At 36.7% G+C, this 22,388-nt stretch overlaps 3 protein-coding genes across 3 annotated transcripts in view; all 3 read left to right on the top strand.

Moving 5' to 3' along the window:
* LOC144629503 (uncharacterized) overlaps window positions 1–22,388 on the top strand; it is a 317,369-nt gene that overhangs the window by 167,892 nt on the left and 127,089 nt on the right. The window lies entirely within an intron of this gene.
* On the top strand, window positions 4,533–5,462 carry LOC144630903 (uncharacterized). Its single transcript, XM_078489266.1, has one exon. The coding sequence runs from the start codon at window positions 4,533–4,535 to the stop codon at window positions 5,460–5,462; it is 930 nt and encodes a 309-aa protein (XP_078345392.1).
* LOC144630902 (uncharacterized) lies at window positions 6,597–7,532 on the top strand. The gene has a single exon (XM_078489265.1). The coding sequence runs from the start codon at window positions 6,597–6,599 to the stop codon at window positions 7,530–7,532; it is 936 nt and encodes a 311-aa protein (XP_078345391.1).

Genomic DNA, 22,388 nt, shown 5'->3' with positions numbered 1-22,388 from the left:
TCCTTCAAGACCTTAGCACTTTAGAATTTCGAAATAAGGTTAAAAACGTTAGATATGACTTGCACATTTTGCTAGTAAGAGGCTGTTACGTTAAAGAAATTAAAAGGCCGCACTTTTCGTCGACGAATGTCAATATTTCAAATTGTTATTTAGTGCAAAAAAAAAAACAATCGCCCCCGAACAGGATTTCCTGCTATGTTAAGTTATATCGTAAAGTTTTATTTACAAAAGGAAAATCCCTAGGCCAATGACAGTAATACAAAGTTTAAATAATAAAATAAATAGTGACAAAGCAGTTGACTTTGTCACTGTAGATTAATGCGGTAGTGATGAAAAGGAAGAAAAACTCCTCGTGCGACTGATGTTCTTTTGTTTTTGTTTTGTTTTTTTGCAATTCGAAGTTTTGAAAGCACTGTTTATATTGATATATACATTGTTTGAGAGATTCCAACAAATTTCGTATCACCGAGGGAAGAGCTTATTTTAGGAAGTTCACTATATTTTTAAATGTGCAGCCGATCGGACTGCGAGAAAAAATAAAGAAATACGTGCTATCATAAGACCCGCTTTATCTCGAGAGGACTATAATGTTGCAGCTGTCGTAGCTAGGTATATCGCCGTTCGTGTTTTCCAAAATAATACGCGCGCAAACCTACACAGGCGGCCGCTACACAGGCTACAGCTGCTCGTTACTAAGACTTGGCACCAGGTCGGCGCTTAACTCCAGGTCCTTTGGCATAATGGGTTGCTAGTCCATCGTAAGCTTTCCCTCCCCCCAGCTTTAGTGACAGGTTGCCCGGCTACCTCAGCCAGCCAATCAGCCCTGAATTAGCTCCAACTTGATACGTCTCAAACGTCAAAAACACAATACACGGCTTCTGATTGGAAGAATCATTTTCTCACACGTACTTAAAAAGCGACGCGCGTCATTGATTGGCTAAATGTATTACAATAAAATAAAAATGATGAACACTTTTGATTTATACAAAATGAATGAAATACACCTCTTTATCATCGGTTGACCTTCATTTTTAACACGGAGATTTCATAAGATGACGTCCGATTTTGTCGGTAGTACTAGTCAGTGACTAGTACTGATAAACTTCCTTTCGGCAAATAGAGCGGTTTTCACTTGTGTGTCGAAAGTAAGTTGTATTTGCTTTGGTTTTGTATTACTACGCTTAGTGATTGGTTTTAAAATCTCGCGCCACTTTCTTAACCAATCAGAAGTGAAATAAGAACCAATTGTGACTTGGTTAAACACGTCTTTCTGCGCTTCGCGTCGGCTGAAAGTATTAACTTCGAGTTTTGATTAGTTCACCGAATTATTTGTGTCTGTTTTGATTGGGCAGAATTATGACTTTGGTTTTGGTTTAACGACACTCAATTGAAAACCGCTCTAAGGAATACACTGTACATAATTAATATAAATAAAAATTAGTAAAACTTATTAGAATAGGTTGTTCTTTTTTATTTATTTTTATTTTATCCGCAAATCTCACCAATGATAAAAAAATTCGCCTGCCCTTAAGGCGAAAAAGCTTTTATGTTACACTTTCAATACTGCCATCACCGTGAGGCACAATTTGTTAGCCCACCAATGGAAAATACAAATCAAGCAAAGATCTACACAGGATAAACATGAATGACAGCTTACATTGCATTTTTTTTCGTTTATGAATATAATTATTATAAAATGAACTCTCGATGACCATTAACTTATTTCCTGCTCTCTTTATTTTAACTGTTAATCAGCAACCTGTTATAAAAGAAAACGGTATTGGACACTAACTTACGTCCACCCTAAAGTTCTCAATAAGATATCAAACAGACCTTCTTTATAGCATTACTCTTACCTTGCACATTTTGACAAGGTCATTTGATTATCACAGAAAGATATCTCCGATAAAAAGGAAGATGACCAAAAAAGGTAATAAAAATGAAATAAGAATAGGTAAGCAGGTGAAACGATTGTCATTTAAAAATTAGTTTCTACTAACTGGAATTAAGGTGGCTCGACCCAGTTTTTTTCTAGCGATACTTATCAACTTTGAAACCCTCAAACTTAAAGGGATTAATGTCAATGACACATCCACTATATCACATGGATTACACATAGACTGAACTGCAATATGATATTAATTTTTGGGAGATCGGAATGAATATCACGTGGCAATGACGTCACACAGGTTTTTGCTCTGAATCGAATTTTAGCCCGTTACCGCATTTTCTCTCGAGATCCTCCACGCTACGTATACCTTGGGTGTTTGCCCTCAGCTCTGCGGAGTTTCATCAAAATCTACAAGAGGAATTTTGAATTATCTTGGAATTTGTTTTTAGATGGTATAATTTATGCGTAAAATAAAGACAAGACTTCATATAAAGAAATTTGCTTCTTTTTTATGTTTAATGAGAGGCTTTAGCCCTCATTCCTTTTAAAAATGTCCCATATCCGATATCCAAACCGTAAGAAGTAGGTAGACTTGCGCGATTTCGAAAAATATGAAATATATGAATCATAGTGAAGCTCAATGTTTAGCTCTATTTACCAATTTTACGCCTACTTTCGCAAAAAACGCGATTATTTCAAAACTCGTCGATGAATTTTCCCCCAAATTTTTCAGGGTGGCAATTGATCAGTACACTACACAATCCCTGAATTTGATGCTCATTGAAAACTTCTAAGGTTGTCTAATATAAACGCAAAATTGAGTAAATATTGAAGCAATCTCGTAGTTTTGAATAATTTTGTGCTCTGGGATTTCCTATTGTTTCGAGTTGAGCACAACATCGAATTCCTGTGCACCACGCATAAAATAACTACGCTTGGCCACCTTCCGAAAGCTTACCGAAATCTTTCGGAAATATGGTAATACTCTCGAGTTCAAGTAAACAATAATGAATGAATGAAACTCAAAGCCGGTTATGTTTTGACGCCATTCCAGTCATTTACATATGACTTGACCGCGTAGTCAGAAACTTACCTCGTTTACACTTTCTTTCTTTTGATCAGTGTTTAAGGCTACGTTTACACGGACACGGTTTCATTTGTAACCGCATCGAAAGCGATGCGGTTACGCCTTTCGTTTACACGGCACCGATCGAGACCACTACTGTAACCGGGTCGTTTTGAAAACGCTGTCAAAAGTGGAGCGTTTTCAAAACGATGCGGTTTCATTGTCGTGTAAACGGTCAAAAACGGCGAAACCGCATCGATTTGAAAACGGCCATGTATTTTGGCACGAACTGGCTGGCTTGCGAAGGGTAAACATGGTGAAACAAGCATAGAGAGCAGCGCTTGCTTATACAATCACATTGGAAAACAGTCGGAAAATCGTTAAATAGGCTCCGTGTAAACACTTCGAAACCGTGTCGTTTTCGATGCGGTTTCGAGGTCATAAAACCGTGTCGATTGATAACCGTGTCCGTGTAAACGTAGCCTAAATCTCTTTAGCGTAGCATTCAGTACGGCGGCCTTTTTTGTTCTGCATTTCCTGTTCTTGGCATTTTTAACTTTTAACTCAGCCAAGACGTCGACCACACAAGAAAAGTTGTGGCGTGACAATTTCTTTTCCATTGTTTTCTTTAAAACGGACCATATTTCGGAAAGATTTCGGTAAGCTTTCGGAAGGTAGCCAAGCGTAGTCATTTTACGCGTGGTGCACAGGAATTCGATGTTGTGCTCAACTCGAAACAATAGGAAATCCCAGAGCACAAAATTATTCAAAACTACGAGATTGCTTCAATATTTACTCAATTTTGCGTTTATATTAGACAACCTTAGAAGTTTTCAATGAGCATCAAATTCAGGGATTGTGTAGTGTACTGATCAATTGACACCCTGAAAAATGTGGGGGGAAATTCATTGACGAGTTTTGAAATAATCGCGTTTTTTGCGAAAGTAGGCGTAAAATTGGTAAATAGAACTAAACATTAAGCTTCACTATGATTCATATATTTCATATTTTTCGAAATCGCGCAAGTCTACCTACTTCTTACGGTTTGGATATCGGATATGGGACATTTTTAAAAGGAATGAGGGCTAAAGCCTCTCATTAAACATAAAAAAGAAGCAAATTTCTTTATTTGAAGTCTTGTCTTTATTTTACGCATAAATTATACCATCTAAAAACAAATTCCAAGATATTTCAAAATTCCTCTTGTAGATTTTGATGAAACTCCGCAGAGCTGAAGGCAAACACCCAAGGTATACGTAGCGTGGAGGATCTCGAGAGAAAATGCGGTAACGGGCTAAAATTCGATTCAGAGCAAAAACCTGTGTGACGTCATTGCCACGTGATATTCATTCCGATCTCCCAAAAATTTATATCATATTGTAGTTCAGTCTATGTGTAATCCATGTGATATAGTAGATATGTCATTGACATTAATCCCTTTAAGTTTGAGGGTTTCAAAGTTGATAGGTATCGCTAGAAAAAAACTGGGTCGAGCCACCTTAACACAACGTATTTACTTATTTGTGAGGACATACTCTGTTCTGTCCAGAGAAAAGAAAGCCTTGAAATTTAGACATGTTCAGTAACACGACATTCTCTCCTTCACACCCTAATTCTACCATCACGGATTGGAGTACGAATACGGCCTTGTTAACTATTGCATTTGCAAATGCTACGTTTCTCGCTGTTTTATCACCGGTGGCAGTGGCGGGAAATGCGCTGATTTTGGCGGTAATTTGGAAGAAGACGTTTGTAAGAACACCATTCCATATTCTTCTGAGTGGATTAGCGTTCACTGATTTGTGCACAGGACTTATTGCCCAGCCTTTCTATGCCGCAGCCACTTTAATGTACGTGGCAAACTCTAGAGTAGAGCAGGTGCTTTATATCACTTTAAACACAACCGGCAATAGCAGTGCCATTTACTTTATCTCCCTCACTGTTCTTCTAATAACACTGATGTCCATTGAACGATGGCTGCACATGTCTCGACGATTTTTGGTGACATCGCGATGTGGATATTTGACCGTTATCATACTGTTAATAATTCCCATTCCTGCAGTTGTTTACCGCGTTTTAGTGAATGAAAATGAAATCTATACAGGAAATATTTATATAATGACTATAATACTGATGTTTTCTTGTTATCTTATCACGTCATTCGCCTATTTCAAAGTTTGCCGAATTATTCGTCATCACCAACAGCAAGTACAAGCAAACGAAACATCCCAGAATTTTGGCCGACAAGCAATAGACCTGGCGAAATACAAGAAATCTGTGGCTTCAATGTTGTATATCATTTTGTTGTTTTCTCTTTGTTTCTTACCTTTCATTGTCTCGGCTGGACTGTACGTTAATGTACCAATAACTTTTGAAACAGTTGTGGCCTTAAGGATGTCGTCCGTGCTTTTATTTTTGTCTTCATCACTCAACCCAGGTCTCTATGTTTGGAGAATGAATGATATTCGTAACGGTGTGAAACAGTTGTTCTCCAAGAATGGCTAAAGAAAATGATGTGAACTAATCAGGATCAAATGTTTCTTCTATGAGTAATTTACCCAACACGTTTTGGACCAAGTAATAGAAACCGGAATTGTATAATTTTCAAAACTTCCCAATTTCCTCGATCGACGAAGACTGTTGTTTTCAATTTGTTGGTCTTACTTAATATTATCGTCTTGAGATTTATTCATTTAGAAACATTACTATAAGAACACAAGAAATTGTAAATAACAAGGACATAAGATAGTCTTAGATTCTCTCTTTACGAGCGCGTGACAAAAAAAAACTTCGAGTCTCTAACAGCTAGTCAGTCGAACACATTGACCTTCCATGCATCAATTACTTACCAACAAAGATTCTCGTCGCGAGCTATAAAAGGGCATTAATGGGATAGATTTAGATTCTCTTTTTGTGTAGTTTATTATTCAATATTGGAATATGTAGAAATCTATTACATGAAGATATATATTAAGTTATTGAAGTCTGAACCGTCCAAAACCACCGTGACGAGCTCCACGTTACGGTTAATATAGGCTTGGGTGAATAATTTAAAAGTTTGATTTTTTCAACCGCTAATTTCAACTGATTTCAGCAATTTGCCTGCTATTAAAGTCGAAGAGGCTTCTCTCTTACTTTATTGCCATAACCGTTAAGCGCAGTTTGGTAGGCTATCAACGAAAATTAGAAAAGCAAGGGCAAACACATGAAAGTAAAGGTGTCAATCCAGTCCTTTGTAAATGGACATATTACAAATGAGCTGTCGATGACCACTCACTTATATTCTGTTTCGTTCATTTTAATTGTCAATAGCCCGTTCTAAATAAGAGCGAAATAAACCCACAACTGCCCCAACACTTAAGTGCTCAATAAGATATCAAACAGAACTCCTTCATAGCGCTTATTTAGTTTGTACATTTTCTCAATAAGGTTAATTGATTGTCATAAAAAGGCATCTCCAATAAAAAAAAGGAAGCTGGGTCAAATAAAATTAATAAAAAAGCAATTAGAAATTGTAAGCAGGTGAAACAATTGACATTTTAAATAATAGGTTCTAGGTACTTGAATAAAAACAACTTTTTCATTACGTTGCGAAGGCACACCCTGTTCAACCCAGAAAATAAGACTTGAAAGCTAGACATGTATAGTAACACGACATCCTCTTCTTCACACAATTCTACCATCGCACATTCGAGTACGAACACGACAAAGTTAACTCTTGCATTTGCTACAGCTACGGTTCTCGCTGTTTTATCACCGTTGGCAGTAGCTGGAAATACACTGATTTTGGCAGCAGTTTGGAAGAAGAATTTTGCGAGAACACCATTCCATTTTCTTCTGAGTGGATTAGCGATCACCGATTTGTGTACAGGACTCATCGCCCAGCCTTTCACTGCCGCAGCCACTTTTATGTACGTGGCAAACCCTACAGTACAGAACGATAGGTCGCTGCTTTATATCACCTTAGACACAATCGGCGAAGGCGGTGCCATCTATTTTATTTCCGTAACGATTCTTCTTATAACACTCATGTCCATTGAACGTTGGCTGCACATGTCTCGAAGATCCTTGGTTACATCGCGTCGTGGATGTTTCGCTGTTATCATACTGTTTATGATTCCCATTCCCGCAGTTATTTACCGTATTTTACTGAGTGTATATGAAACCTATACAAGAAATATTTACATAATGGCTATGTCTTTGATGCTCTCATGTTTCCTTACAACGTCATTCGCCTATTTCAAAGTTTACCGAATTATTCGTCGTCACCAACAGCAAGTGCAATTTAACGAAACATCTCACAATTTTGGCCGACAAGCAATAGACCTGGCGAAGTACAAGAAATCTGTAGATTCCATATTGTATATTGTAGCGTTGTTTTCTTTTTGTGTTGTTCCTTTTATTATCTCTAGTGGGGTCTATATAAACGTACCAAATACTTTTGAAACAGTTGTGGCCATCAGGGTGCCGATGGTTCTTCTATTTTTGTCTTCGTCGCTCAATCCAGGTCTTTACATTTGGAGAATGAATGACATTCGTAATGGCATGAAACAGTTGTTCTGTAGGGAAAGCTAAAGAAAATTATGTTAACTGGAGGACTTTTTTTTTTTAGTAATTTATTCATTATAGGGAAAGAAAAATGGATTATACATTTTTTGTAGTTAGTTATTGTATGGTGCAATTGCATCCATTCTATATTGGAATATGTAAAATTGTAATATGCATATCAACATTGTTTAAAGAATCAGATTGTGATGAAATTAGTATATGCTAAGCGCTGTACTATATGTTATATACAAGCCACCAACGGCGTTGTAAGATCAATAAACTGCTGTCACAACACGTCCTATCGATGCACAGCAGATGAAATGCAAAAATCACTTTAATTATTGTTCTCTTGATTCATTTTTAAGAATAAAAAACTTCTTTAAATTTATTTTTTGACGTTCATATTTCTAACATGTTATCCCTTAAAAAGACGCCCGATATTTCTTCAGCTGTCTCAAAAACTGATGAAATAAACTACTCTGTACCTGCAAGGAAAAGCACTTTTTTAAAAGCAGGCAGTTTTGGAAGTGTAACTTAGCTACAGTTGGACTCCTACGGTTTAATTTTATATACTTTGTTTCGATTACAGCACTATTATCAACAGGTAGCCCAGGCTGACAAAAACTGATTCTGACAAAACCTCCGCTGAAAACTAATTTAGTTTGTAGACTCTTTACTGTCACGGAGCGGTAATTGATTTCAGCATAAACGGCTTTGCAAATGATCTGGAAAGCAGACTCAATATGAAAATTGAGCATAAACGAATTGTGCCGCACAAAAACTTAAAAGTAGAGCAAAATCCATATTGGGTGAATATAAACTTTTTCAATCACGAAATCCAAAAATCCAAAAACAACAAGATCCGTTGCGATTTCTTAATTGCTGCTTCTCCTTATCCTCAACACTTGTGTGCTTTGCAATGCATAAATATTATCAGAAGATATTCTGTGAAGGAATGAAACATATTGGGCTGATTGATTAAATGAAGTTTAGATTTGATTTAGAATATGGGTTTTTATTCAACACCAACAAAAACACAGTTTGAAGAAATTTACTTTATATAGACATCTTAGAAAGCATACAACTTGCAGAATGAAACTGGTTCCAGAATACGACTTCTTGTTAACCAAAATTTGCTCCCACGAAAAAATAACGAGGAAGCAGGGGTGGCGCAGTGGTGAGAGCGCTCGCCTCCCACCAATGTGACCCGGGTTCGATTCCTGGACCCGGCGTCATATGTGGGTTGAGTTTGTTGTTGGTTCTCGTCCTTGCTCCGAGGGTTTTTCCCCGGGTTCTCCGGTTTTCCTCCCTCCACAAAATCAACACTACTAAATTCCAATTCGATCGGAAATCCGAGGGCCACAGGTTTGTCAGTCGAAATACTGTTACGTGCTACCCTCGTAAAATAATGAGGATTTATTTTATTTATTTAATTCTCGTATGGAAGCTTGCAGTTTCTAGGTCCCTTGTATTATAGAATATATTTCAGTCAACTGAAAACGAAACTGAGATGTTGTCCACATTTGTTAATGGCATATCAGAAAAACGTAGCTGGAGAGGAAAGTGGTAGCCACTACTGTATATCCCTCGAGGATATTTTAAGAGGGGGGGGGGGGGGATGGCTATAAGCAACCCTTTTTAGTCCACATGTTCATTCCGTCCTTCGTATTTGCCATATCTTAAAGTCCCTATTAGCGCACATTGCGAACGTAAAGTCCCGTAAAATAAGTTCACAGTTACTTAGCGAACAAACAGTACAGTTTTAATGCAATTTCTAACATATGGATTCATTTACATATTTACATCAAAGCAGAGGTCATTAAACATAAAGAATTAAAGGGCTACTATGCGAAATGTCGCTTTTAAAAATCTTTACCCTCAAAAAATGTCTATCAAGACGCAGATTTTAATTTTTATTTACATTTTACGGTGAGGGATAATCGTACCCCAAAAACTACTACAAGAATTTTTTAATGCCATTTTGTAATCCGTGACCTACAAAATGAAACCTTGTTTTAAAATCGATTCAGGAATGAGCACAGTGAACTAACATTAATGAGTTTTTTGACATATTTTTAGCTTTACCGACAAAATAACTGTTTGACTCCATTACGAATGTCATTCATTCTCCAAACGTAAAGACATGGGTTGAGTGAAGAAGACAAAAATAAAAGCAACAATGTCAATATACTGACCGCATATAGTTCTGGAATGTAACCTAAAATAAGAGCCACTCCAGCAGAGACAGTAAGAGGTAAGAAACACAGAGAAAACAACAAAAGGATATACAACATCGAGGCCACAGATCTCTTGTATTTCGCCAGGTCTATTGCTTGTCGTCCAAAATTCTGAGATGTTTCATGTGCTTGTACTTGCTGCTGGTGCTGACGAATAATTCGGTAAACTTGAAAGTAGGCGAATGCTGTGGTAATATAACAAGAAAGCATTAGCGTAACTATTGCAGTATTCCACCACCCATCTACATAATTTTCGTTAATGGTTCCACCTAAAACGCGAGAAACAACAAGAGGAACGGGTAGGAGCAACAGTACGCCAACAGTAAGACATCCACGACGCGATGTAACCAAGGATCGTCGAGACATGTGCAGCCATCGTTCAATGGACATAAGGGTTATAAGAAGAATTGTGACGGCAACAGAATATGTGTCACTCACTTCGCCAATTATTCGCAGTGTCATAACGAGTACTGGCTTTTCCCTGGCAATCCCCAAGTTTGCTGAGTACCAAAAGGTGTTCACAACAAAGAAAGGTTGGGCGATGAGTCCTGTGCACAGATCAGTGAACGCTAATCCACTAAGAAGAATATGGAATGGTGTTCTCACAAACGTCTTCTTCCAAATTGCCGCCAAAATCATCGCATTTCCTGCAACCGCCACCGGTGATAATACAGCGATGATGGTGCAAGTCGAGAAAGATAATGCGCATAAATAAACATGGCATTTTCTTCCCTCGACGTTTAAACTACAAGCGGAGTAATAATCTGTTGGCTGAGAGCAAGTCGTCAAATTTGCCATGGCTTCAGCGGGCTCCATTTAAAACCTTTCGACAAAAACAAGATTCTTGGGTTGATTTCAATTAAAATTCAACCCTTGGGATGTTATGATCAAATACTTATAAATATTTCAAACCCAACTAAACTAACGTTATGTCAACAGTCAGCTGCAGAACTGTGTATTATTGTTCTGCTTTTCACACGTTTGTCACTGGAATCAATTTATTTTAATTTAACGAAAGGAATGTACTGCATGCTTTCGACCATTCTTTGTTGTTAGCGTAAATACAGTGAGGAATGTTTTGTTCTTGTTTCTTAATTAAAATCCTTTTTTAAAACGATGTTTAGCTTAGGCTGAAGACTTATAATCTGGTGAACAAATAAAATTTCCTTATTTCACTTTCCTATTTTAGAAAATGAATTAAGAATTGTTTTTGAAAGCAAATAGGGTGAAAATTAATTAAAATTATTACTATTATATTATCATTATTTTTGAAATTACTTTCGAAAAATCCTTGCAGCTATACTGTCATTATGGTCCCATTAAAATATATATTCAGTTTGTGGTCGTGATCATCTTTAGATAGCTGTGAGTATATTAGTTTGTGCCTGGAAATAAAGTTATAAATAACACTGCTAAAAGGGTTATTGAACTTTAAAGCAAATGGATGAAAACTCATTAAAATTATTTTCAAAACAACGGAAGTTCTCATTATCTGCAATAATCAGAAATGGGGTTGGGGCCACTTTGTTGCAGCAGTGTTTATGAAATACATCAATCAAAAACGTCATTAATCACACTGCTCTAAAGGGCACAAAGCAATGGGAAAAAAGTTCATTAAAATCGTTTTGAGAAAAGCGAGGTTGTTACCGTCAATATAGCAAATATAAAATGACTTGAGGTACCTTTGTCAATTGTCAACTTGAAATATATGAAATAGTACAAGTAATTAATTTTAATATCGCTGTCATTTTGAAGCTATTGAATATCTGTTTTTGTTTGTTTTGAACCATAAATTAATCTTCGAGTCAAAGAAGAACCTTCCTGAAAAATAAATAACTCACACTGTAAAAGAGTTATTTTATGACATAGCAAATGAGATCAACTTAATAAAAAAATCCTTTTCGTACAATACTAGCCTTGGATTACTACCTGCATGTAGATAGCACTGATAAGATATCAGAACTGAAATCAAGGTCATCGTTCTTGCAGTAATATAATTTTTTTTGGACCAATCAAAAATTCACTCAAATAATAAAGAAGATAATTCGAAATATTAGTGGAGAATCCCTCTTTGCTGGCTCGCTTGCTCATTTTTGCTCTTTAACAATCGCCGAAATCGTTCTGAAAAAGCAGTAATTATGTGCAATAATACCACTTGTTTGCCTTATTTTCGTTCTATCGAATTTAACTTTTGCAACATTGACGGTGTTCCACGAAATCACAGTACTGCTGTTAGGGCAGCGACACTCTCAATTTCCATTATGGTCGCCATCATGCCACCGCTAGCAGTGGCGGGAAATCGGGAAATACTACGATTTTGGTGGTAATGTGGAGAAACTCGTCTCTCAGAACTCCTTCGTGCATTTTACTATGTAGATTGGTGCTAAACGGTCTAGGCAAAGGACTCATTACCTGAGTGCAGCATATTAACCACGTGCCCGATTATTATGTCTTACTAGGGTGGTGAGTTCCCTATGGAACTCGTATTATTTGAGTGCAGCATATTAACCACGTGCCCGATTATTATGTCTGTCTTGGGTGGTGAGTTCCCTATGGAACTCATATTTTCTGAGTGTAACATATTAACCACGTGCCCGATAATTATATCTTGCTAGGGTGGTGAGTTCCCTATGGAATTAATGTTATCTGAGTGTAGCATATTAACCACGTGCCCGATTATTATGTCTTACCAGGGTGGTGAGTTCCCTATGGAACTCATATTATCTAAGTGAAGTATATTAACCACGTGCCCGATTTTTACATCTTACTAGGTTAATGATTTTCATATTTTCTGCGTGCAGCATATTAACCACGTACCCGATTATTATGTCTTACTAAAGTTGTGAGTTCGCTATGGAGCTCGAATTATCTGAGTGCAGCATATTAACCACGTACCCGATTATTATGACTTACTAGTGTAGTGAGTTCGTTATGGATCTCATATTATCTGACTGTAGCAATATATATCAAACACTTGCCCGATTATTATGTCTTACTAGGGTGGTGAGTTCCCTATGAAACTCATATTATCTGAGAGCAGCATATAAACCACGTGCCCGATTTTTATGTCTTAATCGGGTTTTGAGTTCCCTATGTAACTCATATTAGCTGAGTGCTGCATATTAAACACGTGCCCGATTATTATGTCTTACTAGGGTGGTGAGTTTCTTATGAAACGCATATCATCTGAGTGCAGCATATTAACCACGTGCCCGATTATTATATCTTAGTAGGGTGGTGAGTTCCCTATAGAACTTATATTATCAGAGTGCAGCAATATTAACCACGTGCTCGATTTTTATGTCTTACTAGGGTGGTAAGTTTCCTATGGAACTCATATTAGCTGAGTGCAGCATATTAAACACGTGCCCGACTATTATGTCTTACTAGGGTGGTGAGTTCACTATGTAACTCATATTATCTGAGTGCAGCATATTAACCACGTGCCCGATTATTATGTCTTACTGGTGTGGTGAGGTCCTTATGGAATTCATATTAACTGAGTGCAGAATATTAACCATGTGTCATATATTCAATTTATACGTGCTGGTCATTTGTAGATAGCTAAGAGTATATAGTTTGGGCCTGGGAAAAAAGTTATAAATAACAATGCTAAAAGGGTTATTGTACTTTAAAGCAAATGGATGAAAGCTCATTAAAGTTCATTTAAGTAATCAAAATTATTAAAGTTCATTAGTTGTTAAAATTATTTAATTTCATTAAAATTATTTTCAAAACAACAGGTCTCATTATCTGCAATAATCAGAAATGGGGATTGTCACATATTCATATATATTATACATAATTTTCTTATTTATTATTAGAACAAATACACTAGTATGGGTCCTGCACTGTATCATACTATAATACACTTTTTTAATCGCACTTTCACTTTGTTAATTTTTGCACAATAATACAATAATAATGTTAATAGATTAGTTGTACCAAATACTTATTTGTTTAAAGATACTTTGGAAGAAAAATATTTTACTTCCACTTCTTAGTTAATGTTATTATCGATTCTACCCTCCTTCTTCCCTATATTACTTCCATTATTTGTCATTAGTGGTTTCGTTCTTCCCAATAAAACATGCACAAGTTGTATTTTCTACAGAATACCACTCTCGAGCTCGTTACAAGTAAGTCACGTTACACAAGTCAGTTAGATGAGTTTCTATGTATTTTTGCAGAGAAGTCGATTTAGCAATTGCATCACTTCGATACGAATATCGTTCATCCTCCAAAGGTAAATAAGAGGGTCGAGAGAAGATGATAGAAACGAAGACATAATAGCTATATGGAAAACTTCCTGTAAATCTAACGGATTGTACTTAAACAGTGAAAGTCCAACAAATAAGAGGAGGGGCAAAACACTTAGAAAAAGTAATGCTAAAAAATACACAGGAATGTAAACACGGATTACTTGTATTTTGCCAAGTTGATCGCCGGTTGACCAAAATTTTGCGACGAGTCATTTGCTGTGACTTGCTGTTGATGGCGACAAATAAGGTCGGAAATTTGCTTTAAAATGTACACCAAACGAACTGTTATCATTGGTATTAAAGGATCGATATTATAGCCACGACGAAACAGCTACAGCGCACGGTGAGCGGTGACCGACGAGTCATGTGCAGCCATCTTTCGATGGACATAACCGTTACAAGTAACATTAAAGCGTTAAAGATCAGTAAAGCCAATCCACACAGGAGAATGTAGGAAGGTTCTCGGAGGATCTAGTTCCTCCAAATTACCGCTATTATCAAAATGTTTCACACTACTGCTATCGGTGACAAAATGGCGATGACGACTGAAGTTGAAAAAGTTATCCCGTACAAAGTAAAGCTGCTGTTTCTTACGACACCTCCATGGTAACAAAGATATAAAGCATCATCTGTAGGAGGTTCTGCAATATATTTCTCCACTAGGTACATCCAATTAGTGTAATAGTTGCGAAAGCGTATTTTAATTGAAAGTTGGGCCAAAGAAGTTAGTTTTCAAAAGCCATGCATTGTAGTCCTCTTGGACAAAGAGGTTTTTTGTCAATACCACTTTAATTATACTCGTATGCTTAGGAAAAGAAAGAAAATTAATGGAAATGATATAGTCTCCTTCCCTTTCGATAATAACCCGACAGTCGTTATAATAAAATTTTTATCCAATTTATTTATTTTTCGTAAAGAAAAATGAAAGATCCTTCTTCCTGCCAGTTTGACTCTCCTGCAGAGAGTCAAAGTGTCACACAAAAGTGTCACACCGGCTTTGCCGGAACCTTATTTGAAGATTTATCTCATGTACGAAAATCCCTTTCAAACTGAAGGGAACCCTATTTAATACGTTTTGTAGTGTGGAAAATCACCAAAGAAGTAATAAAGACTGAAGCTAGACAAGAATGGTTGCTAACGATCAAGATGAATAACCGCATCTTTTACACTTCCACTTCTTTGATAATGTAATTATCGATTCGACCCTCCTTCTCTAGATGACTTCCATTCATTGTCATTAGTGGTTCCTTCTTCACAATAAAACATGCTAAGGTTGTATTTTCTACAGAATGCCGCTCTCTGTACATGTACGTTACGTTACGAAAGTCATCAGTTAGATGACTTTCTAGCTATCTTTGCAGAAAAGTTGATTCAGCAATTGTCTCACTCCGTTACGAATATCGTTAATTCTCCAGAGGTAAATAAGAGGGTTGAGGGAGGATGATAGGAAAGAAGACATCATAGCTATAAGAAAGACTAACTGTAAATCAGATAGATTGTACTTAAATATCGCAAGTCCAACAAATAAGAGAAGGGGCAAAACACTTACAAAAAGTAAAACTAATACATACAGGATCGTAAACACGGATTTCTTGTACTTTGCCAAGTTGATCGCCGGTTGACCAAAATTTTGAGACGAGTCATTTACTTGCTGTTGATGGCGACGAATGACTTTGAAAACTTTGAAATAAGCAATTGGTGTGGTGATAATACAAAACAGTAAAATAATGAAGAAAACTGACTGCGAAACAAGGTCGAAACTTTGCTTTAAGATGTTCACCAAACGATTTACAACAATTGGTATCAAAAGGACCGATATAATAGCCACGAAAAAACAGCAACGGCGCACGGTGAGCAGTGGCCGACGAGTCATGTGCAACCATCTCTCGATGGACATAAGCGTTACAAGTAATAAAGTTAAAGAATTAAAGTAAGATGCACAGCCAGCAGCAATGGCTGTCACATAAGGCAAGACGAGTAGCTTGGTATCATTCGTTTCCTGCGATGATTCCAAGCAGATCAATCTGCCTGCAACATAAAAAGGCTGTGTGAAAAGTCCTGTACAAAGATCAGTGAAAGCCAAACCGCACAGAATAATGTAGGAAGGTGTTCTAAGAGTCTGGTTCTTCCAAATCGCCGCCAAAACCAAAGCATTCCCCACCGCTGCCACCGGTGATAAAATGGCGGTTATAACTGACGTTATAAGATCCATCGTGTACAAAGTAAAGCTGTTATCTCTAACGACACCTCCGATGTAACAAAACTTTAAAGCATCATAAGTAGGAGAAATAGTCGAATTACTAGACATGTTAGCAATACAGTACAGAGGGCCGGCGACCATGAATGCTCTTTATCCAGGCTTAGCTGTCCTGTAGGATGGAACTATACCTGGTTTCGTTACTAGTCTTGCAACAGATCAAGCTAGTTGATCGCAGCTTTCGAAAGGTTCCGCAATATATTTCTCTACAGGGCAATTACCCGATAAGTTCTGATTGTTTTGGTGGTAATTCATATAAACGGTCGGGTGCTCAAAAAAGAAATTAAATTTCGAAAGTGCACATTGCGGACTCTTGCACAAAGAGATATTCTTGTCAATACCAATTTAATTATTACTGCTTAGGAAAAGACAAACAATTAATGAAACGGATATATCTTCCCTCTTTTTTAATTAAAAATCTCGGCAGTCGTTATTGTATGATTTCTATGCAATTATTTTTCTTGAAGAAGATTTAAAACACCCCTTCTTTCCCTGCTGCTTTCCGGCTCTCCTGCAAGGACATGTTAACACCCTATTATTCAATGTAAGTGCCCGGGAAAGATTTATCTTCTATCATTACAGTTTGTATTGCACAAAGAGTTAGTTCCTCGATAAAATTTAACATCACAAAAAGTTTTTATAAGAAAACATTGGATTTTATGGCCAGCAGCTGACTTTCCTTATAATGTCCGAATTAAGCTGGAGGCATTGGTCCTATTTTAGTCCAAACAGTTCCATCTTTAACCAGAACAATGGAATATTAAATAAAAATGGAATATATATATTTAACAGATTTCTTTATGTACTCTGTTGTTTTCACAAAAGGTTATCCATAGATAAATCCAGGCTTTCGAGTTTTCGCCTTACAAACTTCAATTTACATAATTCGTTATCTTTTAATACAATATGCCCTAGCATATATTAGATAGGCTACATCCAACTAAGATGTAATTAAAATAGCTAATGGCTGCGGTGACATCTAGGCTACTAACTATAGTTACGATGGGGATAACTATATCTATAGTTAGCTATTTCGGTGATGTGACCGCTTCTCTGTTCATTCTAACTATAGTTACAAAAGTGACGCCTCGGTGATCCAAAGCAATACAGCCTAACTAAAGTTATACCCAAGCAGAGTTCATGGGTTAGTCTTAAGTTTACAAAGGAACAACCAATCAGAATGTGACAATTCTTTTTGCACCTGCGAGATGAACATAAATATGCAAAATACAGCGTGAAACGAGGGGGAAACATCATGCCAAGAGATTACATATAAACAATGTAAGCAAAAATGAAGCTTGATTCCTTCGTTGTCTAGCATCCACTTGAAGTTTTGCCTAATTTTTTTTTCTACGACGCCCGACAAAAATAGAAAACACAAACTGTTTAATGTTAACAGACCAATACAGAATAAACGTTAATCGTCCTCTGGTAAACTAGGCTGCTGGGCTTCAAATTTATCAGTGAAATGAAATAGGTATGAGAGTGCAAAAATTGATTAAAAAAAAATAAAAGAAATCCGACGTTTCAGGCAAAAGCCCGTCTTCGGTGGTAAATAACGTTGCCAAAGAAAACGCGTCAAAGGTAGTTTTTGAAAATAACGTTCAGTCTTTTGTTCTTATTATCAATGTTTAAATCTATGAGTTTATAATTACGTAGGTGTTTTTTATCAGTTTGCTAATGTCGCATAATTTCTTCTTATGATCCATTAGTAAAATTCCACTAACAATAATAATTAAAACTTTAAAAGTAGACCTGGTTTTCGTAGATATTATCGAAGTGGCCGTTAGAAACTGTCAGCTTATTGGTCAATAATTTCTTTATTTCCTTTTTAAACGTTAATTAGTTCTAAGTTCTTATTAGTGACGCGCTCGAAGCTGTGTAAAGTAACCAAGTGTTCTGCAATATTCACTTAAGTTTCTTCTGTTTTTCCTTCGATTCTACAGATATATAATTATAATAGCCGTTATCACAAGCTTTGTATTGTTTGCTCAGTGGCGTGGCTGTATTTAAGCAGCTGCAGAAACTATTTGCCAGATTATATCGTCCAATGTGCGAAAGCTCACGCATCACCACAAAACAGTGTTTAAAACCTTGTTTTGAGCATCTTTGCGGTTGTCAGATTATTTCTTCATGTGATCAATTGGTAGAACTTTGGTCAATTGTAACTTCAGGTGGAATGTAAACCATGTCACATGATAGCACAGCGGTCAATTTAGGATCGTTGATATATAACTCTCAGGTACGCATTTCCCTCAATACTCTCGTCTTTCAGTGATATCATAAAAAATTAATTTATTATGATTATAAGGCATCAATTTTTCACTATATAATTGCATTCTTTTAGGAATACTGGTGAAACTTGCACATTGTATTAAACTGACAGTTCCTACCAGTTAACATTTGATGCCGCTATGTTCGACAACGTGACGGTTTCGTCCCCGCTTACAAATGGCTCGATGAGATTTTGCTCCTGGGCAACAGAAGATGTGACTTCTGTTTCTTTTTATGCAGTAACTCTCACAACTACAATTGTCATCGCCATTTTTTCTCCGGTGGCAGTGATAGGAAATGCTTTGACTATGGCTGCAATTTGGAAGAACCAGTCACTTAGAACTCCTTCCTACATTCTTCTATGCGGCTTGGCGTTTACTGATCTTTGCACAGGACTCGTCACTCAGCCTTTTCATGTTACAGCCGAATTGATTTGTTTGGAAAAATCCCAGGCAGCCAAGAAACAGCTCATGCTCCTTCGCAGTTCGTGAGTTATTATGGAAGGCAGTGCATCGTACTTTTCCACTTTAACTATAATACTAATCACACTTATGTCAATCGAAAGATGGCTGCACATGACTCGTTGATCTTTGCTGACCGTGCGCCGTACTTGCATCATCGTCACAATAGTATCGCTTCTTGTGATACCATTTGCAGTATTCCGATTATTAAATTTCTTAAATGGAAATCCTGAAACCTTCTACTACACTACAGGGTTTGTCATTTTACTGGTTTGTCTTCCAACCACATCGATCGCTTACTTTAAAGTTTATCGAATTATTCGCCACCACCAACAGTCGATTCAAGGTAGCGAACCGCCTCAGAATTTTGGTCGACCAGCAATAAACTTGGCGAAATATAAGAAATCTGTAATTACAGTATTGTATATTTTAGTAATTTTTTATATAAGCTATGTGCCTTCTGTTGTAATGGTCGGATCTTTTCTCTTTTCATATCATCATTCAGTGTGTTACCCTTAATGTATAGGATATTTTTAATGTTTTGGCTTCTGTCTTCTTCACTTAATCCTCTTATTTACATCTGGAGGATGAATGATATTCGTAATGGAGTGAGGCAATTGCTTAAGCAATTACTTTGCAAGGACAACTAGAATTTTACATGATAATATTGTGTCCTAACTGTGAATATTAACAGATTTTGAAAACGAAAAAAAAATCCAACGTCGATTCTAGAAAAGAGTTGCTTTATTAAATATTTCAATATTAAGCAATCACTGGGCTATGTTAGGCAATTTGCCAATTTGTAATTTGCCAGTGGAAGTAATCAAGGAATGATTTAAAATGTGATTTGTGAGACATATTGACAAACCATGATTTTTTGTATCGATTTCAAATGAGATATTATTCACTGTCGGTTTATATTGCACAAGCACTGCACAAAAGGTAAATATTAATTAGCAACTTAGTGATATTGAAAGTTTAATATATATTTTTGTAAATAGCGTATATTTACATTCAATTGTGAGTGAAATGGATTTCGTCTAAACATTGGGGAAATTAACTACCTTCATTGAGTTATGTACAGCTTTCAGAATAGAGATTGAGAAATCAATGTATTGTAAATGTATTTAGTAGAAACTCAACCGTGTTCTATTGAAAATCCGCGAATCTGATTGGTTCTCCCACTCTTTTCTATTCGCTGATAGAATACGATCGCGCTTGTTGCTCATTTAAAGATTAATTTTTCTTCATTTTTGGCCTATAAATACGTAAAATTGTAGGTTTTTGGACTGCAGTCCTTTAAGATCTAAGACTGATCTAAGATTAAGACTGCAGTCCTTTAATCCCATCTCAAACAATCACGCATTCTTCTGAAGAATTAAGCGGTTATCGATCATCATGCCAAAAGCTACTGGTTTTAAAACAACTAAACCTTCAAATTGAAAGTTGTTGCCGAGGTAGAGACAGTTCAGAACAACTGCAAAATCGCCAGAGAATACAGGATGATTCCTGATGATTCAGTAAATCTTCAGTTCGTCGCAATTCGCCAAGTTGCTAGCGAAAAGATCAAGCAGATCAAGCGGGTGAACTTTAAATGTCATCAAAACGAAACATGTGCTGTTACCAGTATTTGTCTAGTACTCTGAATCCAATCAAACTCTACTGGAGTGGTTTCTTTTAGCAGAGAAGTCGTGGTATTATAACTTTTTGGTTTCGAACAAGAATATCACATCGAGCCTATTTCTGTCAGATCGTGTTACAATGTTTACCAAGCGCGTGGGAACAGATGCTTCTGATTGGTCAGTTTCTGGTGTCGCCACAACAAGCCAAAGAGATCGATTCCTGACCCTTCTTCTCTTGAAAGGTCACGTTAGCAGTGATTCTGCAATTTAACTAAACTTTAAGGAAAGGAACAGAAGGAAAGGAACAGACTCAGTCTCAGGAACAGTCTCAGGCAGAAATAATTATTGTAGAAGAGATTGCAAGGAAATTGTTTAAGACATGCGGGATTTCGAATGCCCTCGTCAGTTCAAAAGACGATCACAGTACGCCGACAAAATAAATAATATTCCAGAGCGAGCCGATGGACGACGAGAATCAGCCTAAATATCAAAGAAAAGGCGAATAAAAACTTCATTCCTAACGTTGCTTCATTAAACCAAATGGTTTTTAAAGAGCCGCCACTTAAATAAAAGGTAATGACCAAGAATAACTTACAAACACTTGCTAATAATTTTCGTTTGTTGATCATGATGATCGCTCGGCCTCGGCTTATAGATGAATATTTTATTCAAATTTAACTCTTTTCTAGTACCATCGAATTTTTTTTCGGAAATACTCGGCGATAAATCAAAACCCCAATTTTGTTGAGTTTTAACCAGTTCTCAGTAAGATTTGGTGAAAATATATAGCCTTTGTGTACTTCATATATGCGCATGCGTTCAGCACAAAATTCCGTGTGCTTGAGTCTACGCCTGAAAGAATGCATACCACAAGGAAAACTTTGGGTTTTCATAAACAAATATATAGCACTTGTGTACTCCATATAAAGTAACACAGATATGGCTCGCATTTTACCCAGCCCCCTACTCGCTTCACAAGATTAATTGATTAATTCAATTTGATATTAATTAATTAATTCAATTAAAAGGTTTACAGGAATCGAGGGAAGGAGTGAAGGATGGAAGGAGTGAAATCGGCCCACTCGCCAAAACTCGGAATTTTCCGAGTTAAAAAGGAAGCAGGTGAAACGTTTGACATTGAAATAGGTTCTAACAACTGGAACAAAACAACTTTTTTGTTTCGTTGTAAACACACACCCTGTTCGCACTGTTAATAAGTGAGAGCTAGACATGGACTAAAAGAGACGCATGGTTAAAATTAATTTAGTGAGTATACTTAGAAAAAGGTAATTACTTGTAAGAAATCAAACATATGTTCAGTACATGAAAAAACAATCAAAAAAAGTTGAATGAAAAATTAATTTTATAAAAAAACAGTCAGCAGTAATCATTGAAATGTCACCGGGTGATCCATATATCATTCACACTACTTTCAGTTGAAAATAGCAACAAAACTGACAAAGAGTAAAGAGCTGTCCTTCTGTGTTCAACCTCATTGAGAGAAACAAACCCAAACAAATCTTTCAACGTTCGTACACGAATTAAGATAGACCATGTTCAGTAACACGACTTTCTCCCCTCGACAAAATGTTTCCACTCCTTGTAACTCAGAGGATGAAAATAGCCTTGAGATGGAATCAAATTACTACAAACTTGTTTTCTCAACTGCTACTATCCTTGCTGTTTTATCGCCGGTGGCAGTGATTGCAAATGCGCTTATTTTGGCTGTAATTTGGAAGAAGACATTCGCGAGAACACCATTCCACATTC

The sequence above is a fragment of the Oculina patagonica genome, chromosome 11, assembly GCF_052425735.1.
Source record: "Oculina patagonica isolate OP01 chromosome 11, crgOcupat, whole genome shotgun sequence".
Lineage (NCBI taxonomy): Eukaryota > Metazoa > Cnidaria > Anthozoa > Scleractinia > Oculinidae > Oculina > Oculina patagonica.
Note: the sequence above shows the minus strand (reverse complement) of the source record. Positions and strands in the feature narration are given on the sequence as shown.